General features: G+C 44.8%; 1 protein-coding gene across 1 annotated transcript in view; it reads left to right on the top strand.

The window, feature by feature from the left end:
- LOC140721205 (NACHT, LRR and PYD domains-containing protein 3-like) overlaps positions 1 to 20,601 on the top strand; it is a 35,619-nt gene that overhangs the window by 2,744 nt on the left and 12,274 nt on the right. Inside the window, exons 3-6 of the mRNA XM_073036063.1 lie at positions 2,424 to 2,590; positions 7,189 to 7,360; positions 7,468 to 7,533; positions 18,658 to 20,395. Coding sequence (XP_072892164.1) covers positions 2,424 to 2,590; positions 7,189 to 7,360; positions 7,468 to 7,533; positions 18,658 to 20,395 — 2,143 coding nt within the window. The remainder of the gene's footprint in view (positions 1 to 2,423; positions 2,591 to 7,188; positions 7,361 to 7,467; positions 7,534 to 18,657; positions 20,396 to 20,601) is intronic.

Genomic DNA, 20,601 nt, shown 5'->3' with positions numbered 1-20,601 from the left:
AGGAGCAGGGGCTCCTGAATCAGGTGGTCGTGAGTGAAACACAGACAGGAATGTGACAGCGATCTTGTGGTTTATGTGAATGTTCAGGGTCAGGGTCCATTTCACCTCCAGACAGACCCTGAGGTGTAAGATCTTCAACTTTCACTTATAAAATTCAGAAGCAGATGATAGGAGCATTTCCGGGATTTCCGAGATTCTATGATTACACAGCATTTCAGGTTTTGGAAGGAAAGCTACCAACTCCCCCCTGGTTTTTCTTGCCTGCTAAGCAAAGGAGGAGTTGTGTCACCGAAATCTGTTTTCTGTAGCGGAGCGGAGATCATTGCCGGTGCTGGGAATGGCTGAGGATCAGGAGGCAGCTCATTGTAGATACATTTGTGATCTGCTTCGGAGTTTTAACACCCCAGTGAATGTCTGGGCTGTGGAGAAATGGTGAATCTGAGTTTCTAAATATTTCCCTCTTGATATGATCTTCCACATTAATTTAAATTCCTAGGATCTTGGCTGGGAAACCCGGCATAACCAATGACCAAATGTCTCTGTCACCTGTAGACATTGTGATTGTGCTCAAATCTGAGATTCCAGCTGGAATAAAAACGATGCTCCAGCCTGGAAACGGGTCCTTCGGCCCATATAATTCATGCTGATCTAAATGTCCCATTTTCCTGCAGTTTTCCCAAATTTCCCTAGTAAACTTCTTCTCCCCTTTTTCCTGCCCACATGCTCTCAATTTTGTAAGTTTATTTGTGTTTGCGGCCTCCTCTGGATGTATGTAATTTATACCCATCAGCCACCACGTGAAAAATGCCCCTTTGGTCCCTTTTAAATCTCTGCCCTCGAGTCTCAGACTCCCACACCCGGGAAAAAAGACTCTGACCATCTACCCTATCTGCACCTCTGATTACTGTATGTGTGTGTGTAAGGTTTCCCTTCAAGCTCCTGTGCTCCAGGGCAAGCTGCCCCAGCCCAATCATATAACACAAAAAACAACACCCTAGCCCAGTACCGTGGTGTTCATTCTTCACTTCACACTTTCCAGCTTCATCACCTCCATCCTATAGATTAGCAACTGCAACTACACACAAGCTCTATAACCAAGACTTTGCCAATGACATGCATAGTTGTTACATGATGATCAGCAGGTAGGGGAGAAGATGGGAACCAGGGGGGAGGTCAGCAGAGATCGCAAGGGAATGGTCAGCCTGCGACCCAGGGGACCGGACAACGTGCGTCTCAAGGGAATGGTCAGTCTGTGACCAAGGGGACTGGAGAAAGCAACTCCAGTCCCCTTGTCCAGTCTCCAGCCCCTCGTGTGACAAAGCAACTGGAGAATGTGTGATCCAGCAGACTGGACCACGTGTAATCCCGTTGCTGGTCTTTGTGTGACACAGACTACTGGACAGTTAGTGACCGAGTGAGATTTTAGCTTGTGGAAGATAATCACAGTGATATTTCCCAGTATCACCGGACACCGGTGCATTATGATCCCGTGGTCATCCATGCGTTCAACTGCTGTGATTAGTATTACTGTGCTTATCATGCTATTTTACTGGGAGTAAATGTGTCCAGTCACCGGCTTATCGGGATGATCACCTGACAGGGTGTATGGGTCACATTAACCAGCGCATTTCCACTCCAAATCTGGTCACAACACAGAGAGAAAAAAAAACACACAACAACTACACTAAACTACACACTAATCTAGGACTGCATAAAGTGCACAAAACAGTGCAGACATTACAATAAATAATATACGTGACAATAGGGCAGTAAGGTGTCAGGCCAGGCTCTGGGTATTGAGGAGTCTGATAGCTTGGGGGAAGAAACTGTTACATAGTCTGGCCGTGAGAGCCCGAATGCTTCGGTGCATTTTCCCAGATGGCAGGAGGGAGGAGAGATTTTATGAGGGTTGCATGGATCCTTTATAATGCTGCTGGCTATACGGATGCAGCGTGTGGTGTAAATGTCCCTAATGGTGGGAAGAGAGACCCCGATGGTCATCTCAGCTGATCTCACTATACGTTGCAGGGTCTTGCGATCTGAAATGGTGCAATTTCTGAACCAGGCAGTGATGCAGCTGCTCAGGATGCTCTCAATACAACCACCTTAGAATGTGATGAGGATGGGGGGTGGCAGATGGACTTTCCTCAGCCTTCGCAGAAAGTGGAGACGCTGCTGGGCTTTCTTTGCTATGGAGCTGGTGTTGAGGGACCAGGTGAGATTCTCCGCTAGATGAACACCAAGAAATGTGTTGGAGCACTCCGTGCTCAGTGTGATGGTGTGATGGTGTTGGAGATGGAGAATTAATCCAATTTTGTATCTGTAGGCAGGTTCAAGACATGGTTTTTTGTTCAGTTGGGTGAGAGCGGTGGAGACCTGGGATATCTGAGTTCAAGCCTACATTTTCCTTTTTATATTCACAGAGCCAGAGTTTACAATCTCTGACCTCCTGGCGCAGGGGGAGGAATATCGACTGTACCAACTGACAAAGTTCTACAGGGACAGACTCAAACAAGCAATTGAAGAAAAGGTTGAGAGACTGGGTTGGATGTTGACAAAGGAGGGACATTTCAGTAGAGAAGAAAATGAGGTGAGTGCAGTTCGTGTATTGTCACTGATCTGCTGGTATCAGGGGGAATAGTGATCAACATTAATCTCCTGCACGTTTTAGGAGATCGACTTGGGAATGGAGACTTTGATCTCTGACTTGTCTCTCGCAGATCTGGTTTCAGTTTTTAAGGTGGGGAGCACTGGGAACTGCAGGTTTAGCATCACCTTTTCTTGTATCACCTGCTGTATTTATCAGTGTGAAGTAAGAGCAGTGGCTGCATATCTGGACTTCCAAAAGGCATTCGGTCTGAAACTAATTTCAAATCTTGGCTGAACCGTCGGGTAGCTTCACCTCATCTCATTAATCCAGGATGAGTATTAAACTGTCAATTGGGCCAACCGGCTTCACTGCGGTACCTGAGGGAGGGAAACCAGCTAACCACAGCTTGTCTTGGTTCCGTGAGTTCCCAAACAATGTGTGGCTGACTTGTCATAGTCACAGCAAAGTACAGTGCAGAAACAGGCCCTTTGGCCCATCTATTGCATGCCAGACTACAGAATCTACTTATTCCCATTGACCTGCACCGGGCCATGGCGCTCTATACGCTCATTACGCAAGCATCTATTCAGAATTCTCTTAACCACTTGCACTACTTGCCCTGCTAGCTAGTTTCACACTCTCACAACCCTCTGAGTAAACCGGTTTCACTTTTGTACCCTTTGAACTTTTCACCTTTCACCCTTTAGTGATAACCTCTTGTTGTAGTACCTCTTTACCTCAGTACAAAATGCCTGCTTGCATTTATCCCATCTATATCCCAATGTAATTGTGTACACTTCTATCAAATCTCCGCTCAATCTTTCATGTCCCAATGAATAAAGTCCTAATCAGTTCACTCTTTTCTTATAACTTAGGTCTTCCAGTCCAGGTAACATCATTGTAATGTTTTTTTTTTCTGTACTCTTTCAAACATTTCCATCTGTCCTGCAGGTAGGTGTGCAGAACTGCACATAATATTCAAATTAGGCCTCTGCAACGTCTTATACAACATCATATCGTACACGATATTTTCATTTACCAAGGTTAATGCGCTAAGAAACTTTCTTTCACAGCCTATCAACATTTGCTGCCAACTTCAATGGCTTATGTACCTGTATTCCCAGATCACTTTGTTCTACCGGTCGCTGTGTAAGATCTACCCTGATTGGTCCATCCAAAGTGCAACATCTTGTACCTGTCTGCATTAAATTGCATCGGCCCCTTTTAAGTCCATTCTCCAGTTGGTCCAGACCTCACTGCAAGCTCTTGTAATCTACCTCTTTGTCAACTGCTCCTTCCCAATGTTGGAGTCATCAGCAAATTTGCTGATGCTCTTCACCGTAATTTCATCCAGATCATTGATATAGATGACAAACAACAACAGGCACAGCACCGATCCCCATGACACTGCACGAGCTACAGGAGCCAAACAGAAATGCAACAGTCTATAGTGACACTCCGGATTCTTTCCAAAAAGTTAGTGTCTAATCCAGTTTACTACTTTATCTTGAATGCTAAGCAACTGAATCTTCTAGACCGACCTCCTATACGGGACCTTGTTAAATACCGTGCTGAAGTCCATGTAGACAATATCCACAATCTTGCCTTCATCAACTTTCCTGGTAACTTCCTCGAAAATCTCTGAGATTGATTAGATGTGAAAGACCACACAGAAAGCTGATATCTTATGACCACAAACATCAATAGTTTGATCTAAAAAGGCAGAAGAAAGCACAAAACAAAATAAATCTGGTGATATCTGATATCTCATGATCCCAAAAAAATCAACAGGTTGTCCTGAAAGGGAAGAAGATCAATAGGATTTCCTGAAAGGGAAGGGGCAAACAAAAAAAAACTGCTAACTTGCTGAATATCTGACTAATGAGAGACAGGGACACGCCATTTCAGGTCACTCTCCTTGGAGCTCACAAACAGTGATTGTCTTGTCCTAGATCTGACCTATTCAGCCATGAGTGGTATTAGAAAATCAAGTGTGTTACACCCGTGAGTAACTCTGTTCTCGTTGGGATTCGTTGGCGCTGTCTGTAATGAATCACACAGGCATTATCCAAAGGCAAGATGTAATCTGTAAATATGATGCTGATCTATAAATTCATCATCTGGAGACGTCTGCTTTACTGGTTAAATTTCTTTCACAACTGTAACTCCTCAGACCTGGTAGCAGTGAAACTGAGGGATTATTTTACAGTGCAGTGGGCCATCAGGGAATTATGCTGATTTGTTCCATAATTGTTGTCCATTATTCGTGTTATGGAAAAGCTTTCCAATTCCCTTCTGGTAACTGTTCTAGGAGATCAATCATTCAGATCCAGGACATAGAACATAGAACATAGAATAATACAGCACAGTACAGGCCCTTCAGCCCACAATGTTGTGCCGACCCTTAAATGCTGCCTGACCCTTAAACCCTGCCTATCTTATTTCTCAGAGGGATGTCCTAAGCCCATCCATATTCAGTTACCTTAATTCCATCATAGATGTATGTTGCTTGAAGACTATTCAATGTTTCATTCATAATTCATCAGTTAATCTGGAAACCCATGCCTGAATTCAGGAAGTCATTACCAATTTACGGTATGAGTGCCAGGCAGTAACCATCTCCATTATAAGATAGCCGCACTGACATTTCTTAATCTTCTTTTGTCTTTACACATCATAAGACCATACGGCATCAGAGCACAATTGGCCATTAGGCCCATCGATTCTGCTCCGCCATTACATCATGGGTGATTTACTATCCCTCTCAACCCCATTCTCCTGCCTTCGCCCAGTGAACTTTGCTGACCAGACTAGTCAAGAAGATACCAACCTCTGTTTTAAATATACCCAATGACCTGGTCTCCGCAGCTGTCACTGCCAATGAATTCTATAGATTCACTATTCCTCGGCTAAATAATCTCCTCATCTCTGTTCTAAATGGACGTCCCTCTAATCTGAGGCTGCTCCGTCTGCTTCTAGACTCCCCCACTTAGAAACATTATCTCCACGTCCTCTCAATGCCTTTCGATATTCCACAGGTTACGATTAGATTCCTCCTCATCCTTCCACACTCCAGCCAGTATAGGTGCATCCAGGAATCATTCCCATCAAAATCTGGTTTAATATCACAGGTTCTGTTAGTTTAGATTCCTTTCTGGATTTTTCACAATGCCATCACATATTTTCTCTGATCAGGGGATCAAAATATGCGAGTGCGGTCTGGCCAGTGCTTGTTCTTATATTCTGATCCTCTCGAAATGAATGCTAGCATTGTATTTGCCTTCCCTAACACCGACTCAAACTGCACGGAATCCTGCACCAGGTCTCCAGTGACTCTTTACAACTCCGATTTCTGAACTTTCTCCCAGATTCAAAAATAGTCTACGTCTTCATTATTTCTGCTAAAGTATATTTTCTCTATTTACGGTTTTTGAATTGCCTTCTGTTGATTTGTAAAAACATCCCAGTCCTCCAGCTTTCTACTATATTTTGTAATACTCTGTGCCCTCTCCTTTGCTTTTGTGCTGCTTTGGCTACCTCTTCCTCCCTTTAGAATAATTCTTCATCATTCTGATTGTTTGTCCTCCGAGAAACTTCAGCCATTCCTGTTCTGCCATTGTCCCTGTTAGTGTCATTTTCAAATTTATTATTGCCCAGCTCCTCTCTCATGCAGAGGTAATTCCTTTATTCTACTGTAGCACTGATACCTCTAACTTTACTTTCTCCCTTTCAACCTGCTGGCTGAGTTCTGCTATTTTATGATCACGGCCTCTTAAGGGTTTATTTAGCGGAAGCTCCCTAATCAAATCTGGTTCAATACACAACACAGAATCCAGATCCGCCTTTCCTATAGTGGGCTCAACCATAGGCTTCTCTCAAAAGCCATCTCATGGGCATTCGATAAATTCCCTCACTTGGGATTCAGCACCGACCTGATTTTCCAAAGCTACCTGGATATTGAAACTTCCCGTGACAATTTTAGCATTGACCTTTTTCAATGCCTCTCCTCTCCCCCGTTGTAATTTGTAGCCCACATCCTGGCTACTGTTAACATGCCTGCATATAATTTCCTTCAGGGTCATTTCACCTACGCAGTTTCTTAACATCCACATCGTCTAATCTGACATCACCTCTTTCTCAGGACTTTTCATTTTTAATGACAGCAGTTTCAACCCAACACTACCTGCGTATGCTTTCGATTCAATATTTATCCTTGGATTTAAGCACCCAACTATAAACTTTTGTCAGCCACGATTCAGTGATGCCCGCCATCCATTTGTTTTTGCTCTCTCTCTCCCCTCTCTTCCGTTCTTGTTGTCACATCTTGTTGATGTAATGCTGCACATTGACAGATCAAGGAAATTAATCACATTGCATCTACTGTAGGGCGTCAGGAAATCCTTATTCTTACACACTATTGATTTAGAATTTCCTTCAGTTACTGTTTCTCTGTTAATGACTGAACCCAGAGAGGATGAGGCAACAGCCCAGTGACTGCATCTGTTCTGAAGCTACCGGGGCCATGAACAGATACTTTCCTGCACATTCTCCATGTCTGTCTGTCTGCTCCGCAATAAGTCCATTGTTTCCTTTCGTAGAAAGTGACTGAACTGACAGAGAAGGGAAACCGGGCAGAGAGTTCCAGACTCTTCCTCAGTTTGGTGAATGGCAAAGGCTCCCAGGCCCGGAGGGCGATGTGGGAATCCTTTGTGACATGGAGGACTGAGTTACCGAAGTTGGACAGAATACTGAGGGAAATACAGGAACTTGGTATGTTAAAACCACGCACTGAACACAAAGGCACATTGAGATAAACATTTCAGTTATTTTAATTATTTTAGCTCTGTTTCCATGGATTTTTTTAAATATTTAAACAGGTCCTGATCCACAGGAATACATGAACATCGGCCAAGGTTTATCTGAATTACCCACTCAGCTGATAGGTGAGTGATCAAATGCACAGTTCAAACCACATCTCAAGTGTTAGTCTGTGACTTGGCAAAACCTGGGAATCAAAATTCGCCATTAATCATTCGCTGATCTCTGGATTCAAGTAACAATTCAACGAATCTCTCTTTGCAGCCTGAATATTCTACAAAATATTTTTCTATTAATCCAGCTGTTGGTTCTGCTGAAGCCTTCACTCCAGGTCCTAACGCTCTGGGAATCCCAACACACCCTAGGCAGGCTCCTGATACACTGTATGACCCAGTCCAGGTGACTTTTCTATCTTCAGACCTTTCATCTTCCAAGCCCCTTTTCCTTTGTAATAGCACTACACGCAATTCTGTTTGCTGATGTTCTTTACCTTTTGGAATTCTGCTAGTGACTTGCACAGAGTTTGTCTGGCATTTCCTTTTCACCCGTTACTGCAACTACAACAGCAGTTTCTAGTGATCCGATATTGACCCTCTCCCTTTTTTCACTCTTTATATATCCGGGAAAGAAAAAATATACTTTGGTATCCTTTCTTATATTATTGACCATTTCCTTGCATTTCCTGCAAATTCATGTATAACTAGGAGCATCTATAACATAGTTGCCTCCGACATGACCCTAGTCACTAGACTCTAGACACTAGAATACTACAGCACAGTACAGGCTCTTCGGTCCTGAATGTTGTTCCGACCCATGTATTCCTTTAAAAAGAGTACTAAACCCACACTACCCCGTGACCCTCTATTTTTCTTTCATCCAGGTGTCTGTCCAAGAGGTTCTTAAATACCCTTAATGTTTTAGCCTCCACCACCATCCGTGGCAAGTTGTTCCAGGCACCCACAACCCTTTGTAAAAAAACTTACCCCTGATGTCTCCACTAAACTTCCCTCACTTAACTTTGTACATATGCCCTCTAGTGTTTGCTATTGGTGCCCTGGGAAACAGGTTCTAGCAATCCACCCTATCTATGCCTCTCATAACTTTTTAGACCTCTATCAAGTGCCCTCTCATCCTTCTACGCTCCAAAGAGAAAAGTCCCAGCTCTCTCTGCTCACCTTGCTTCACATGACTTGTTCTCCAAACCAGGCAACATCCTGGTAAATCTTCTCTGCACACTCTCCATAGCTTCCACATCCTTCCTATAATGAGGTGACCAGAATTGAACACAATACTCTAAGTGTGGTCTCACCAGACATTTGTAGATTCGTAACTTGGCCTCTCTACTCTTGAACTCAATCCCCCTATTAATGAAGCTGAGCATCCCATCGGAGTTCTTAACTATCCTATCAACCCGTGCAGCGACCTTAAGGGATGTATGGATTTGATCCCAAAGGTCCCTCTGTTCATTCACACTCTTAAGTAACCAACGATTAAACTTGTACTCAGCATTCTGGTTTGTCCTTCCAAAATGCACCACCTCACACTTATCCGGATTGAACCCCATCTGCCACTTTTCTGCCCAAATCTGCACCCTGTCTATATCCTCTTGTAACCTTCGACAACCTACAGCTCCATCCACAACTCCTCCAATCTTCATGTCATCCACAAATTCACTCACCCATTCTTCCACCTCTACATCCAGGTCATTCATAAAAATCACAAATAGCAGGGGTCCCAGGACAGATCCCTGCGGCACTCCACTAGTCACCGACCTCCAGGCAGAATACTTTCCTTCCACTACTACCCTCTGCTTTCTTCCTGTAAGCCAATTATTTATCCAAACAGCCAAGGTTCCACTTATCCCGTGCCTCATGATTTTCTGGATGAGTCTCTCGTGAGGGATCTTGTCAACTGCCTTGCTAAAATCCATGTAGACCACATCTACTACCGTACCTTCATCAATTGTTTTGCTACCTCTTCAAAAAACTCAATTAGCCTCGTGAGGCACGACCTTCCCTTCACAAAGCCATGTTGACCCAGACAGTAAATTCCAGGTACCCACAACTCTGTTAAAAAACTACCCACAATTGCTGTAAATTTACCCCATCTCACCTTAACCAAATGCCCTCTGGTATTAGACACTAGTCATATGTAAAAAATAAACAAAATACAGGTTGTCGACCCAAACTCTTATCTCTCAAACTTGTACACCTCAGTCAGATCTCAATTCTAACTCCAGAATAAACAAACCAAGTTTATCAAACTTCTACTTGTAACACATGCCACCGAACCAAGGCAACATCCTGATGAAGCTGTTCTGCACCCTCTCCAATCCTTCCAAGAGCTGGACAATCAGAAGTGAACACAATACTCCAGATGCTGCCCTAAAACCATAAGACCTAGTAGCAGAATTAAGCCATTCGGCTCAGTGAATTTGCTCTTCATTTCCTCTCTACCCCATTATCCCAGTAAACGTCGACGCTCTTCCTAATCAGGAACGTATCGACCTGCATTTTAAACATATCCAATGAAGTGACTTCCTCAGCCGTCTATGACAATAATTTCACAGATTCACCACCCGCCAGCCAAGAAATTTCTCCCAGTTTGTGTCCCCAGCAGCCAGGACAGTTCCCCACAGTTCTCAAGCATGTTAATATTCTGTATGAGCCTCCCATGTGGGACCTTGTCAAACACTCTACCAATATACAAGTAGACAATATCCATGTGAGACTGCATCCATCACCTTTGTCACCTCCTGGAGGAACTCAATCAAGCTGGCAAGACACAAACCCGAACCAAAGCCTTGCTACTTAACCCAAACCACCTCATGCATCCTCTCTGTCATACTCCCATGGGGCAGAACATATAAAAGGCTGAAGGTATGTACCACCAGCCTCAATGACAGCTTTATTCTGCATTTATAAGACTACTAAATGGTCACCTACTATGTTATTATTGGCTCTTAATAATAATAAGACAATTTTATATCTAAAATTATAGCATCGTACATCACGTAACTAATAACAACTCAGATAACAACTTAGATAGATAGATAGATAGCATTAATAATAGCTTTTAAAAGTTCTTAAGTCCTTGCGGTTGAATTATAAAGCCTAATGGCATTGGGGAGTATTGACCTCTTCATCCTGTCTGAGGAGCATTGCATCGATAGTAACCTGTCGCTGAAACTGCTTCTCTGTCTCTGGATGGTGCTATGTAGAGGATGTTCAGAGTTTTCCATAATTGACCGTAGCCTACTCAGCGCCCTTCGCTCAGCTACCGATGTTAAACTCTCCAGTACTTTGCCCACGACAGAGCCCGCCTTCCTTACCAGCTTATTAAGACGTGAGGCGTCCCTCTTCTTAATGCTTCCTCTCCAACACGCCACCACAAAGAAGAGGGCGCTCTCCACAACTGACCTATAGAACATCTTCAGCATCTCACTGCAGACATTGAATGACGCCAACCTTCTAAGGAAGTACAGTCGACTCTGTGCCTTCCTGCACAAGGCATCTGTGTTGGCAGTCCAGTCTAGCTTCTCGTCTAACTGTACTCCCAGATACTTGTAGGTCTTAACCTGCTCCACACATTCTCCATTAATGATCACTGGCTCCATATGAGGCCTAGATCTCCTAAAGTCCACCACCATCTCCTTGGTCTTGGTGATATTGAGACGCAGGTAGTTTGAGTTGCACCATATCACAAAGTCCTGTATCAGTTTCCTATACTCCTCCTCCTGTCCATTCCTGACACACCCACTATGGCCGTGTTATCAGCGAACTTCTGCACATGGCAGGACTCCGAGTTATATTGGAAGTGTGATGTGTACAGGGTGAACAGGACCGGAGAGAGTACGGTTCCCTGCGGCGCTCCTGTGCTGCTGACCACCGTGTCAGACCTACAGCCTCCCAACCGCATATACTGAGGTCTATCTGTCAAGTAGTCCACTATCCAATCCACCATGTGAGAGTCTACTCCCATCTCCGTTAGTTTGTGCCTTAAGATCTTGGGCTGGATGGTGTTAAAGGCACTAGAGAAGTCAAGGAATGTAATCCTCACAGCACAACTGACTCCATCTAGGTGAGAAAGTGATTTGTGCAGCAAATACGTGATGGCATCCTCCACTCCCACCTTCTCCTTATACGCAAACTGAAGCGGATCCCGGGCGTGCCTGGTTTGTGGCCTCAGATTCTGTATTATCAGCCGCTCCATGGTCTTCATCACGTGCGACGTCAAGGCAACAGGTCTGAAGTCATTCAACTCCTTTGGTTGTGGTTTCTTCGGTACCGGGACAATACAGGATGTTTTCCACTGTCTGGGTACTCTTCTCTGATCTAGGCTCATGTTGACGATGCGCTGTAGTGGTTCTCCCAGCTCAGTCGCACATGCCCTCAGTAATCGTGGGGAAACTCCATCCGGTCCAGCCGCCTTGCTGGTACAGATCTTCCTCAGTTGACCTTCCACCTGTGCAGCCGTAATCCTGGGCGTGGGCAAGGTCTCCTGTGAGTGGCTATTTTCCTGTGAGGGAAGTAAGCCTGGTGTGGAGTTCTGCGGTGAGGATGAGATTGTGCTGTCGAACCTATTGAAGAAGTTGTTCAGCTGGTTCGCTTTCTCCACATCTCCACTTATGTTTGCCCCCCGCTTTGCACCGCATCCGGTGATGATCTTCATCCCATCCCACACCTCCTTCATGCTTTTTTTCTGCAGCTTTTGTTCTAGCTTCCTCCTATACTGCTCCTTTGCCCCCCCCTTATCTGTACTCTGAGTTCCTTCTGAACTCTTTTAAGCTCCAACCTATCACCATCTTTAAAGGCCCTCTTCTTCTGGTTAGGAAGATTCAGTCGCTAGGTATACATGGAGAGGTAGTAAATTGGATTAGACATTGGCTCAATGGAAGAAGCCAGAGAGTGGTAGTGGAGGATTGCTACTCTGAGTGGAGGCCTGTGACTAGTGATGTGCCACAGGGATCAGTGCTGGGTCCATTGTTATTTGTCATCTATCTCAATGATCTGGATGAGAATGTAGCAAATTGGATCAGCAAATTTGCTGATGATACAAAGATTGGAGGTGTAGTGGACAGTGAGGAAGGTTTTCAAAGCTTGCAGAGGGATTTGGACCAGTTGGAGAAAAGCGCTGAAAAATGGCAGATAGAGTTTAATGCGGACGTGTGAGGTATTGCACTTCGGAAGGTCAAACCAAATTAGAACATACAAGGTAAATGGTAGGACACTGAGGAGGGCAGTAGAACAGAGGGATCTGGGAGTATAGATACATAATTCCCTAAAAGTGGCTTCACAAGTAGATAGGGTTGTAAAGAGAGCTTTTGGTACATTGGCCTTTATAAATCAAAGTACTGAGTATAAGAGTTGGAATGTAATGGTGAGGTTGTATAAGACATTGGTGAGACCGAATTTGGAGTATTGTATGCAGTTTTGGTCACCTAATTACAGGAAGGATATTAATAAGGTTGAAAGAGTGCAGAGAAGGTTTACAAAGATGTTGCCGGGACTTGAGAAACTGCGTTACAGGGTAAGTTTGAACAGGTTAGGACTTTATCCCCTTGCATATAGGAGAATGAGAGGTGATTTGATAGAGGTGTATAAAATCATGATGGGTATAGATAGAGGGAATACAAGTAGGCTTTTTCCACTGAGGCTAGGGGAGAAAAGAAATCAGATGTCATGGGTTAAGGGTGAAGGGGGAAAAGTTTAAAGGGAACATTAGGGGGGGCTTCTTCACTCAGAGAGTGGTGGGAGTATGGAATGAGCTGCCAGATGAAGTGGTGAATGCGGGATCACTTTGACATTTAAGAAAAACTTGGACAGGTACATGGATGAGAGGGGTTTGGAGGGATATGGACCAGGTGCTGGTCAGTGGGACTAAGCAGAAAAATGGTTCGGCACAGCCAAGAAGGGCCGAAAGGCCTGTTTCTGTGCTGTAATGTTCTATGGTTCTATCTGAGGTGAAAGAGGTGCTGTTGTGCCTTTTTTCACCACACAATTGATGTGTACAGACCACGTGAGGTCCTCAGTGATGTGAATGCCGAGGAACTTAAAGCTGTTCACTCTCTCAACCCCAGATCCATTGATGTCAATAGGGGTTAGCCTGTCTCCATTCCCCTTGTCTGTGCAACATTGCATCCAGCTCCTTTGTTTTTGCGACATTGAGGGAGAAGTTGTTTTCTTGTCACCACTGTGTCAGGGTGGTGACTTCTTCTGTGTAGGCTGCCTCGTTATTATTTGAGATTTGGCCAATAAATATAGTATCCTCAGCAAATTTAATCAGCAGATTGGAGCTGTGGGTAGCGACACTGTCATGTGCATACAGAGAGTAAAGGAGGGTGCTTAGGACACAGCCCTGAGGGGCTCCTGTGTTGAGGGTCAGAGGGGTAGAGGTGAGGGAGCCCACTCTTACCACTTGCTGGCGATCTGACAGGAAATCCAGGACCCGGCTCCACAAGGCAGGGTGAAGGCCGAGGTCTCTGAGCTTCTTGTCGAGCCTGGAGGGAATGATGGTATTGAATGCTGAACTGTAGTCTAATAACATCATTCTCACATAAGCATCCCTCTTCTCCAGATGTTTAAGGAGGTGTGCAGAGCTGTGGTTATTGTATCATCTGTTGATCGGTTGTGTCGGTAGGTGAATTGTAGTGGGTCCAGTGTGGGTGGTAACAAGCTGCAGATGTAGTCCATGACCAGTCTCTCAAAGCATTTCCTTATTATTGAGGTGAGTGCGACAGGACGCCAGACGTTCAGGCATGTTGCCTTAGTTGTTTTAGGTACAGGAACAATGGTGGATGATTTGAAGCAGGAGGGAACTCTACACTGGGAGAGGGTGAGATTAAAAATATCCGTAAATACACCTGCCAGTTGTGCCGCGCGCATCCTGAGTACCCGCCCTGGGACGCCGTCCGGTCCCGCAGGCTTGCGACTGTCCACTCGTTGGAAACACCTGCGAACTTCAGCCTCAGAGATGACCAATGTGCAGGTCGCTTTGTCGGCTCTCCTCGGGGTCTCAGTGTTGGCGATATCGAACCGAGCGTAAAGAGACTTAGATCCTCTGGGAGACAGGCAGCGATGTTGGCAGCACCACTGCACTTAGCTCTGAAGTCTGCATTGGGGTGCAGAGCTTGCCATAAGCTGTGTGTGTTGTTGGTGGAGAGCTGTGCCTGAATACGATCTCTGTGTTGTCATTTCGCTGCCTGGATGACTTTGCAGAGATCGGAGCTGAATTTCTTGAGCTCCTGCTGATCACCAGCAATGTAAGCAGTCGGTCACACGACAAGTGCTGTTCACACGGAACTGTTGATACAAATTTTGTGGTTTGGGAAGTCCTGACCGATTTGTGAAGGAAATCATCTCCCCTCTGTGACAATAACACACAACTGGGGGATGTTGTTATTACACAGCTGTGATAATAACAGCCGGGAACTCCCTTGGCAGCCGGAAAGGTTTACACAGCAGCACCAGGTACTCCAGATCCGGGGAACAAAAGGATTTGGGGGCATGGACATTCCGGGGTTCCACCAAGCATTAATGATCATGAAACATACCCTAAATCCTGTTCTCTTCCCAAATAGGTTTGTGTGTGTGTGTGTGTGTGTGTGTGTGTGTGTGTCTGTCTGTCTGTGGGGGGTGGTGGTGGTACCGGATGACGACACGATTGTTGGTGACGGTAGGGGCCAATTCTGGATCTGTGGACGGGAGCAGTTGGGACACAGGGACAGCTGGGATGCAGGCGCTTGGGTAGTTGTATCCTTCTTGCATCCCCTCTTCTTTTCAGCAGTCGCTCTTCTGGGTTCCTCAGAATTCGTGGCTTTTCCGTGGATCAGCGGCTGCCACTCGTTGACCTCCATATTTACCTGAGAAAGCCTCTGCTTAATTTGGTCTTTGTACCTCCTGCGCGGGGCACCACGATCTCACTTGCCCTGAGAGAGTTCTCCGTAGAGTACTGCTTTCGGTAACCTGGAGTTATCCATGCGAGACATGTGGCCTGTCAGACGGTGGATCTGGCTGAGCAGCGAAGTGGCTTCAGGGCCTGGAAGTTGGACATATATAGCTGTGCATGTCTGTGTGATTATATGAAATATTAAACTAAATAAGTAGTGCAGAAATAGAAATTTAAAAAGAGATTTGTGAGGCAGTATCGATGGGTTCAATGTCCATTTGGAAACTGCATGGTAGAGGAGAAGTTGCTCCTGAATCGTTGAGTGTGCGCCTTACTCCGTTCCTCGTGAACCAGACGGTGATGCAGCCAGTTACAATGCTCTGCAGGTTACATTTGTAGAAATATTCGAGTGATGTTGGAAACTCCTGATGAAATATAGCCACTGTTGTGCCTTCTCTGTAGTTGCATCGATATATTGGGTCCAGGTTAGATACTCGGAGATACTGACAGCCAGGAATATAGAATTGCTCACTCGTTCCACATCAGATCCCTCTGTGAGGACTGGTGTGTCGTGTTCCCTCATCTCGCCTTTTCTGAAATCCACAATTAGCTCTATTGACATAGATGTCGACAAGGAAGCGTCGAGCTCCTGTCTCAGAGTTGGAGACCTCTTACCAGAAACAGAAGGGATCATTGTAGCAATACAGGACAAGGTTGTTGACACATGTAGTTATCAATAATACACAATAAACGACTAATAGGTCCAAGACGATATATGCTGAAAATTCTAAGAGAAACTACAAACAATCCGACTTTACAAGATCCTGCAGTCGTTCAACTGTATCTCATTACTTGCACAAGCACAATAAAATGGCGGACAACATTCACAAAAACATTGCTTAAACTACAACTGATGAAAAACACCATAATTTACTAAACGTAAATTACTTTTAGAGTTCCACTTTTAGAGTTAGAGTCCTTCATATCATACTGCGTCCGATCATTATTTCAGATAGGATAATACATGATCTGCGTTCGGATGTAATTTTACAGGATAAACAAGCAAAAGCAACTTTTTAAATATATATAGCCATTCCAAACACACATAACTTACAGAAATGAATTAGTAAAAAACAATACCAGAAATATGTTGAATTGAAATGGCAAAATGAAAGACTATGGAACACGAACAGGGTATTATTTATCCCAATCGTAATATCAATAACTGGTATCATCCTAAAGGCTTTTCAGAATAGTATTAATAAATTAGGCCCACACGGCGATACTTGTGTAAATCTTCGAAAACCCATACCATACACCACGAGAATAGTCTGAAATCTCCTATCAATTGGGACACGAGTGTGCTTGGCTATGCCTGTACCTCAAGTTTTACCAGTTTAGGTTAAGATGATGATGATGATGATGATGATAATGATAATAATAATAATAATAATAATGACTTATTTATAAAGCACCTTTCATCCAGACGATGCCGTTCAAACCACATCACAACGGGATAAAGTGCAAACTAGAAAATGAAAGACAAAATGTGTCAGTCCTAATATACACCTCAGACTTCTGCACAGTACTGTAGTTTAAGGTGTTGATTTCTAGTTTAGGAACATAGTCCCAAAAAAACTCAACGCTGACCTCCCAATGATCCTTTGGCCTTCTACCTTATTGTCTGCCTGCACTGCATTTTCTCGGCAACTGAAACACTGTTTCCCTGAACTATTCTGTTCCATTTTTCCTTGTACAACCTCATTGCACCGATGTGATGTAATGATCTATTTGGATCGCATGCAGAAAAGTTTTCCATTTTACAGTGGTGCATAATAAACCAATTTACCGATTCATTGTCAATAATACAGCGCCCCTTGGTTGCTTAAGATTGTTATAGCCGGGGGGTAGGGGGGTGTCAGTGCGGATGAGCTGCTGCGACCTATTAAATGCTCCCAGTGGCGAGTAGCCTCTGTCCAGCTCTTGGCCTTCACGTGCGGTTTAGCCACTAATCCCGGTGGAAGCGTTTCTTCCCACAGGAGAAGGGGCAGAGGTGGGTTACTGGTGCCTTATAACCAGTCGCTTTGGGCAGATGGGGCTTGTCGGCTGTGATTGGCAGCTCACCCAGGAACAAGAAAACTCTGATCTCAAAACTCCACTGCCTTCACGGGATTTCTCAGGAGCAGTGCAATCATAACATAACAAACACAACACTAAATAATAAATACAACATCATTCCTGTCGTTCCGATGGGTTATCGATCCGCAACTTCACTGTGATTCTCCCCCAGACGCTGCCCGACTTGAGTATTTCCCGCATATTCTGCTCCTGTTTTGATGCAAGAGCAGTGGACACCTGTGACTCCCCAGTGTGCAGATTGGCCAAAATGCACAGTGTCCTGCTCTCCATAGTTCCAAACCAGATCAACATTAACATCGTCTGTTAATGAGGCAAACAATGCTTTAAATATAGTGAAATGTTGTTGTAACGGGAGTGCAGTCAGGACTGCAATAGGATATTCAAGATTCAAAAACTTTATTGTCGTTCCAACCGTACATCAGCTCTGCAGGGCAGAATGAGACAGCGTTTCCCAGGAGCAGTGCAATCATAACATAACAAACGCAACACTAAATAATAAACACAACAATAAGTAATAAAACACAACAGCCACATGTCGCTTTAAATCAAGTTATAAGTGTCCAGTGCAAGTTAAAAGTGTCCAAAGCAGAGTCAGATAGAGCAGCTATTTAGCAGTCTGACTGCCTGTGGGAGGAAGCTGTTTAGTAGCCTTGTGGTTTTAGTTTTGATGCTCCTGTAACGTTTGCCTGATGGCAGAAGAACAAACAGTTCATGGAGAGGGTGTGAGGGGTCTTTAATGATGTACCGTGTCTTCTGGAGGCATCGATTCTGAAAGAGGTCCTGGACAGAAGGTAGGGAGACCCCAATAACCTTCTCTGCTCCCCTAACCACCCCCTGCAAGGCTTTCTTGTCGGCAGCACTGCAGCTGGAGTCCCAGGTTGTGATGCAAAAGGTCAGCACACTCTCAACCACGCCTCTGCAGAATGTAGTTAAGATGTTAGTGGGGAGTGATGCTTGTTTAAGCTTCCTCAGAAAGTGCAATCAGGGGAATGTTCACCTTCACAAATAACTAGAACCAGAACATGAGGATTGGACATTTTCAGGGACATCCATTGCTGTCATTTCCGTGTCTGTGAACAGAATTTTAATTTCTGTCCTAATATCCATGGAAGCATTGAATTTATTCATGTAATCTCAAACACTGAATGCTGAAATACCGTTATAAAGTTATTTGTCAGATGAGCCATTTAACGTTTTGAATATGTTCTCTGTTCCCATGGAAGATGTTCATCAGAAACACAAGGAGACTCTGCGGGCACAAACTGAAACACTGAGAGTGAACACGATCCTGATGACGGAGAAGGTGAAGGTTTTCCAGCTGGCTGATCGATACGCTGAGCTCACGGTCATTTCTACTGTTCGAGATCGGACACTGGTGGAACATGAGCTGCTGGCAAGAGGCAGAGACCATGAGGATTATAGAGAGAAACAACTCCGCAGACAGCTGGAAAAAATCCGTACTGATCAGTTATTCCAGAGCAGCTTTTCCTGGAGTAAATCCAAATCTGGGAGTTCAGCAGCAGTGGCCGGAGTCCCGGGGATCGGGAAAACAACGATGATACAAAAGATTGTTTATGACTGGGCCATGGGGAAAATATACCAACAATTCCAGTTTCTCTTCAGTTTCAAATTCCGAGATTTAAACACCATTAATTGTAGAATAAACCTGAGGGAACTGATTTTGGATCAGTATCCTTACTTTGAGAATTTCCTGAGAGAAGTCTGGAAGAACCCAGAGGGATTACTGTTTATATTCGATGGTTTGGATGAATTCAAACACAAAATCGATTTTGCGGATAGTCGGAGAGATACAGATCCCAAGCACCAGTGCCCAGATCCCGAGTGGTGGTGTGAAGTGTCTGACATTGTGTACAGTTTAATCCAGGGCAAGCTGCTCCCAGGGTGTTCAGTGCTGGTGACCACCCGTCCAACTGCGTTACATTTATTGGAAAAGGCGGATATCAGTGTCTGGGCTGAAATCCTGGGATTTGTTGATGAGGAACGGAAGGAATATTTCATCAGACATTTTGAAGATCAGACGGTAGCGGAAGCTGTTTTCAAACACGTGAAGGAGAACGAGATCCTGTACACCATGAGCTACAACCCCTCCTACTGCTGGATCCTCGCTCTGACACTGGGCCCCTTCTTCACACAAAGAGTCAGGGACCCACAGCGAGTTCCCAAGACCATCACCCAACTGTATTCCAACTATATTTACAACATCCTGAAAAACCACAGCCTTGAGATTGAGAGACCCCGTGATGTGTTACTCAGGGTGGGTCAGATGGCCTTCAGAGGAGTGTTCGAGAAGAAGATTGTGTTTACAGATGGAGATTTGATCAACTACAATCTGCAGCCTTCCCAGTTCCTGTCCGGGTTCCTGATGGAGCTTTTGGAGAGAGAGGATTCTGCCCAGAGCGTGGTGTACACATTCCCACACCTCACCATCCAAGAGTTTGTAGCTGCAGTCGCACAATTCCTGAATCCACATCCCGGGGATATCCTGAAATTCCTCACTGAAGTTCACAACACGACAGATGGGCGATTTGAGGTATTTCTCCGTTTTGTTGCTGGTCTCTCCTCCCCAATGACAGCTCGGGGCCTGGTGGAGTTTCTGGGTCCATTTCCTCATGAAACAACCTGCCGGGTGATTGACTGGGTGAAGGAGGAGGTTAAACGCAAGAGTGGAAACACAGGGAGTGAAGCTGGTAAAAGGAGCCTCCTGAACACATTGCACTACCTGTTTGAGTCTCAGAATCGTGGACTGGCTCAGGCCGCACTGGGATCTGTGAAAACACTTTCATTCCGTGGAATGACGTTGAACCCGATTGACTGCGCGGTCCTGTCTCATGCCATCGGACTCTGTGATACAATAAAACACCTCGACCTGCAGGACTGCCACATTCAGTGTGAAGGAATCCAGCGGCTGGGACCCGGGCTGCACAAGTGCCAGGAGTTGAGGTAACTTGATTTATCTCTCACTCTGAACTGTGAAATTGTTTTATTGTGTCATTTCAATGTAAAGGGATTTGGGTTAAACTGTGATAACTCAGATTGTGAAGAATTGTGACAAATACCCAGGGGATCGGGCAGTAATTCCCCAAGGACGGGAGGGTTCTGTGGTTCCTTGTGATGGGATGTTGAAAACTTCATCAGATCAGTGAACA

This window comes from Hemitrygon akajei, unplaced genomic scaffold (assembly GCF_048418815.1).
Source record: "Hemitrygon akajei unplaced genomic scaffold, sHemAka1.3 Scf000052, whole genome shotgun sequence".
NCBI classification, from domain to species: Eukaryota; Metazoa; Chordata; class Chondrichthyes; order Myliobatiformes; family Dasyatidae; genus Hemitrygon; species Hemitrygon akajei.
Note: the sequence above shows the minus strand (reverse complement) of the source record. Positions and strands in the feature narration are given on the sequence as shown.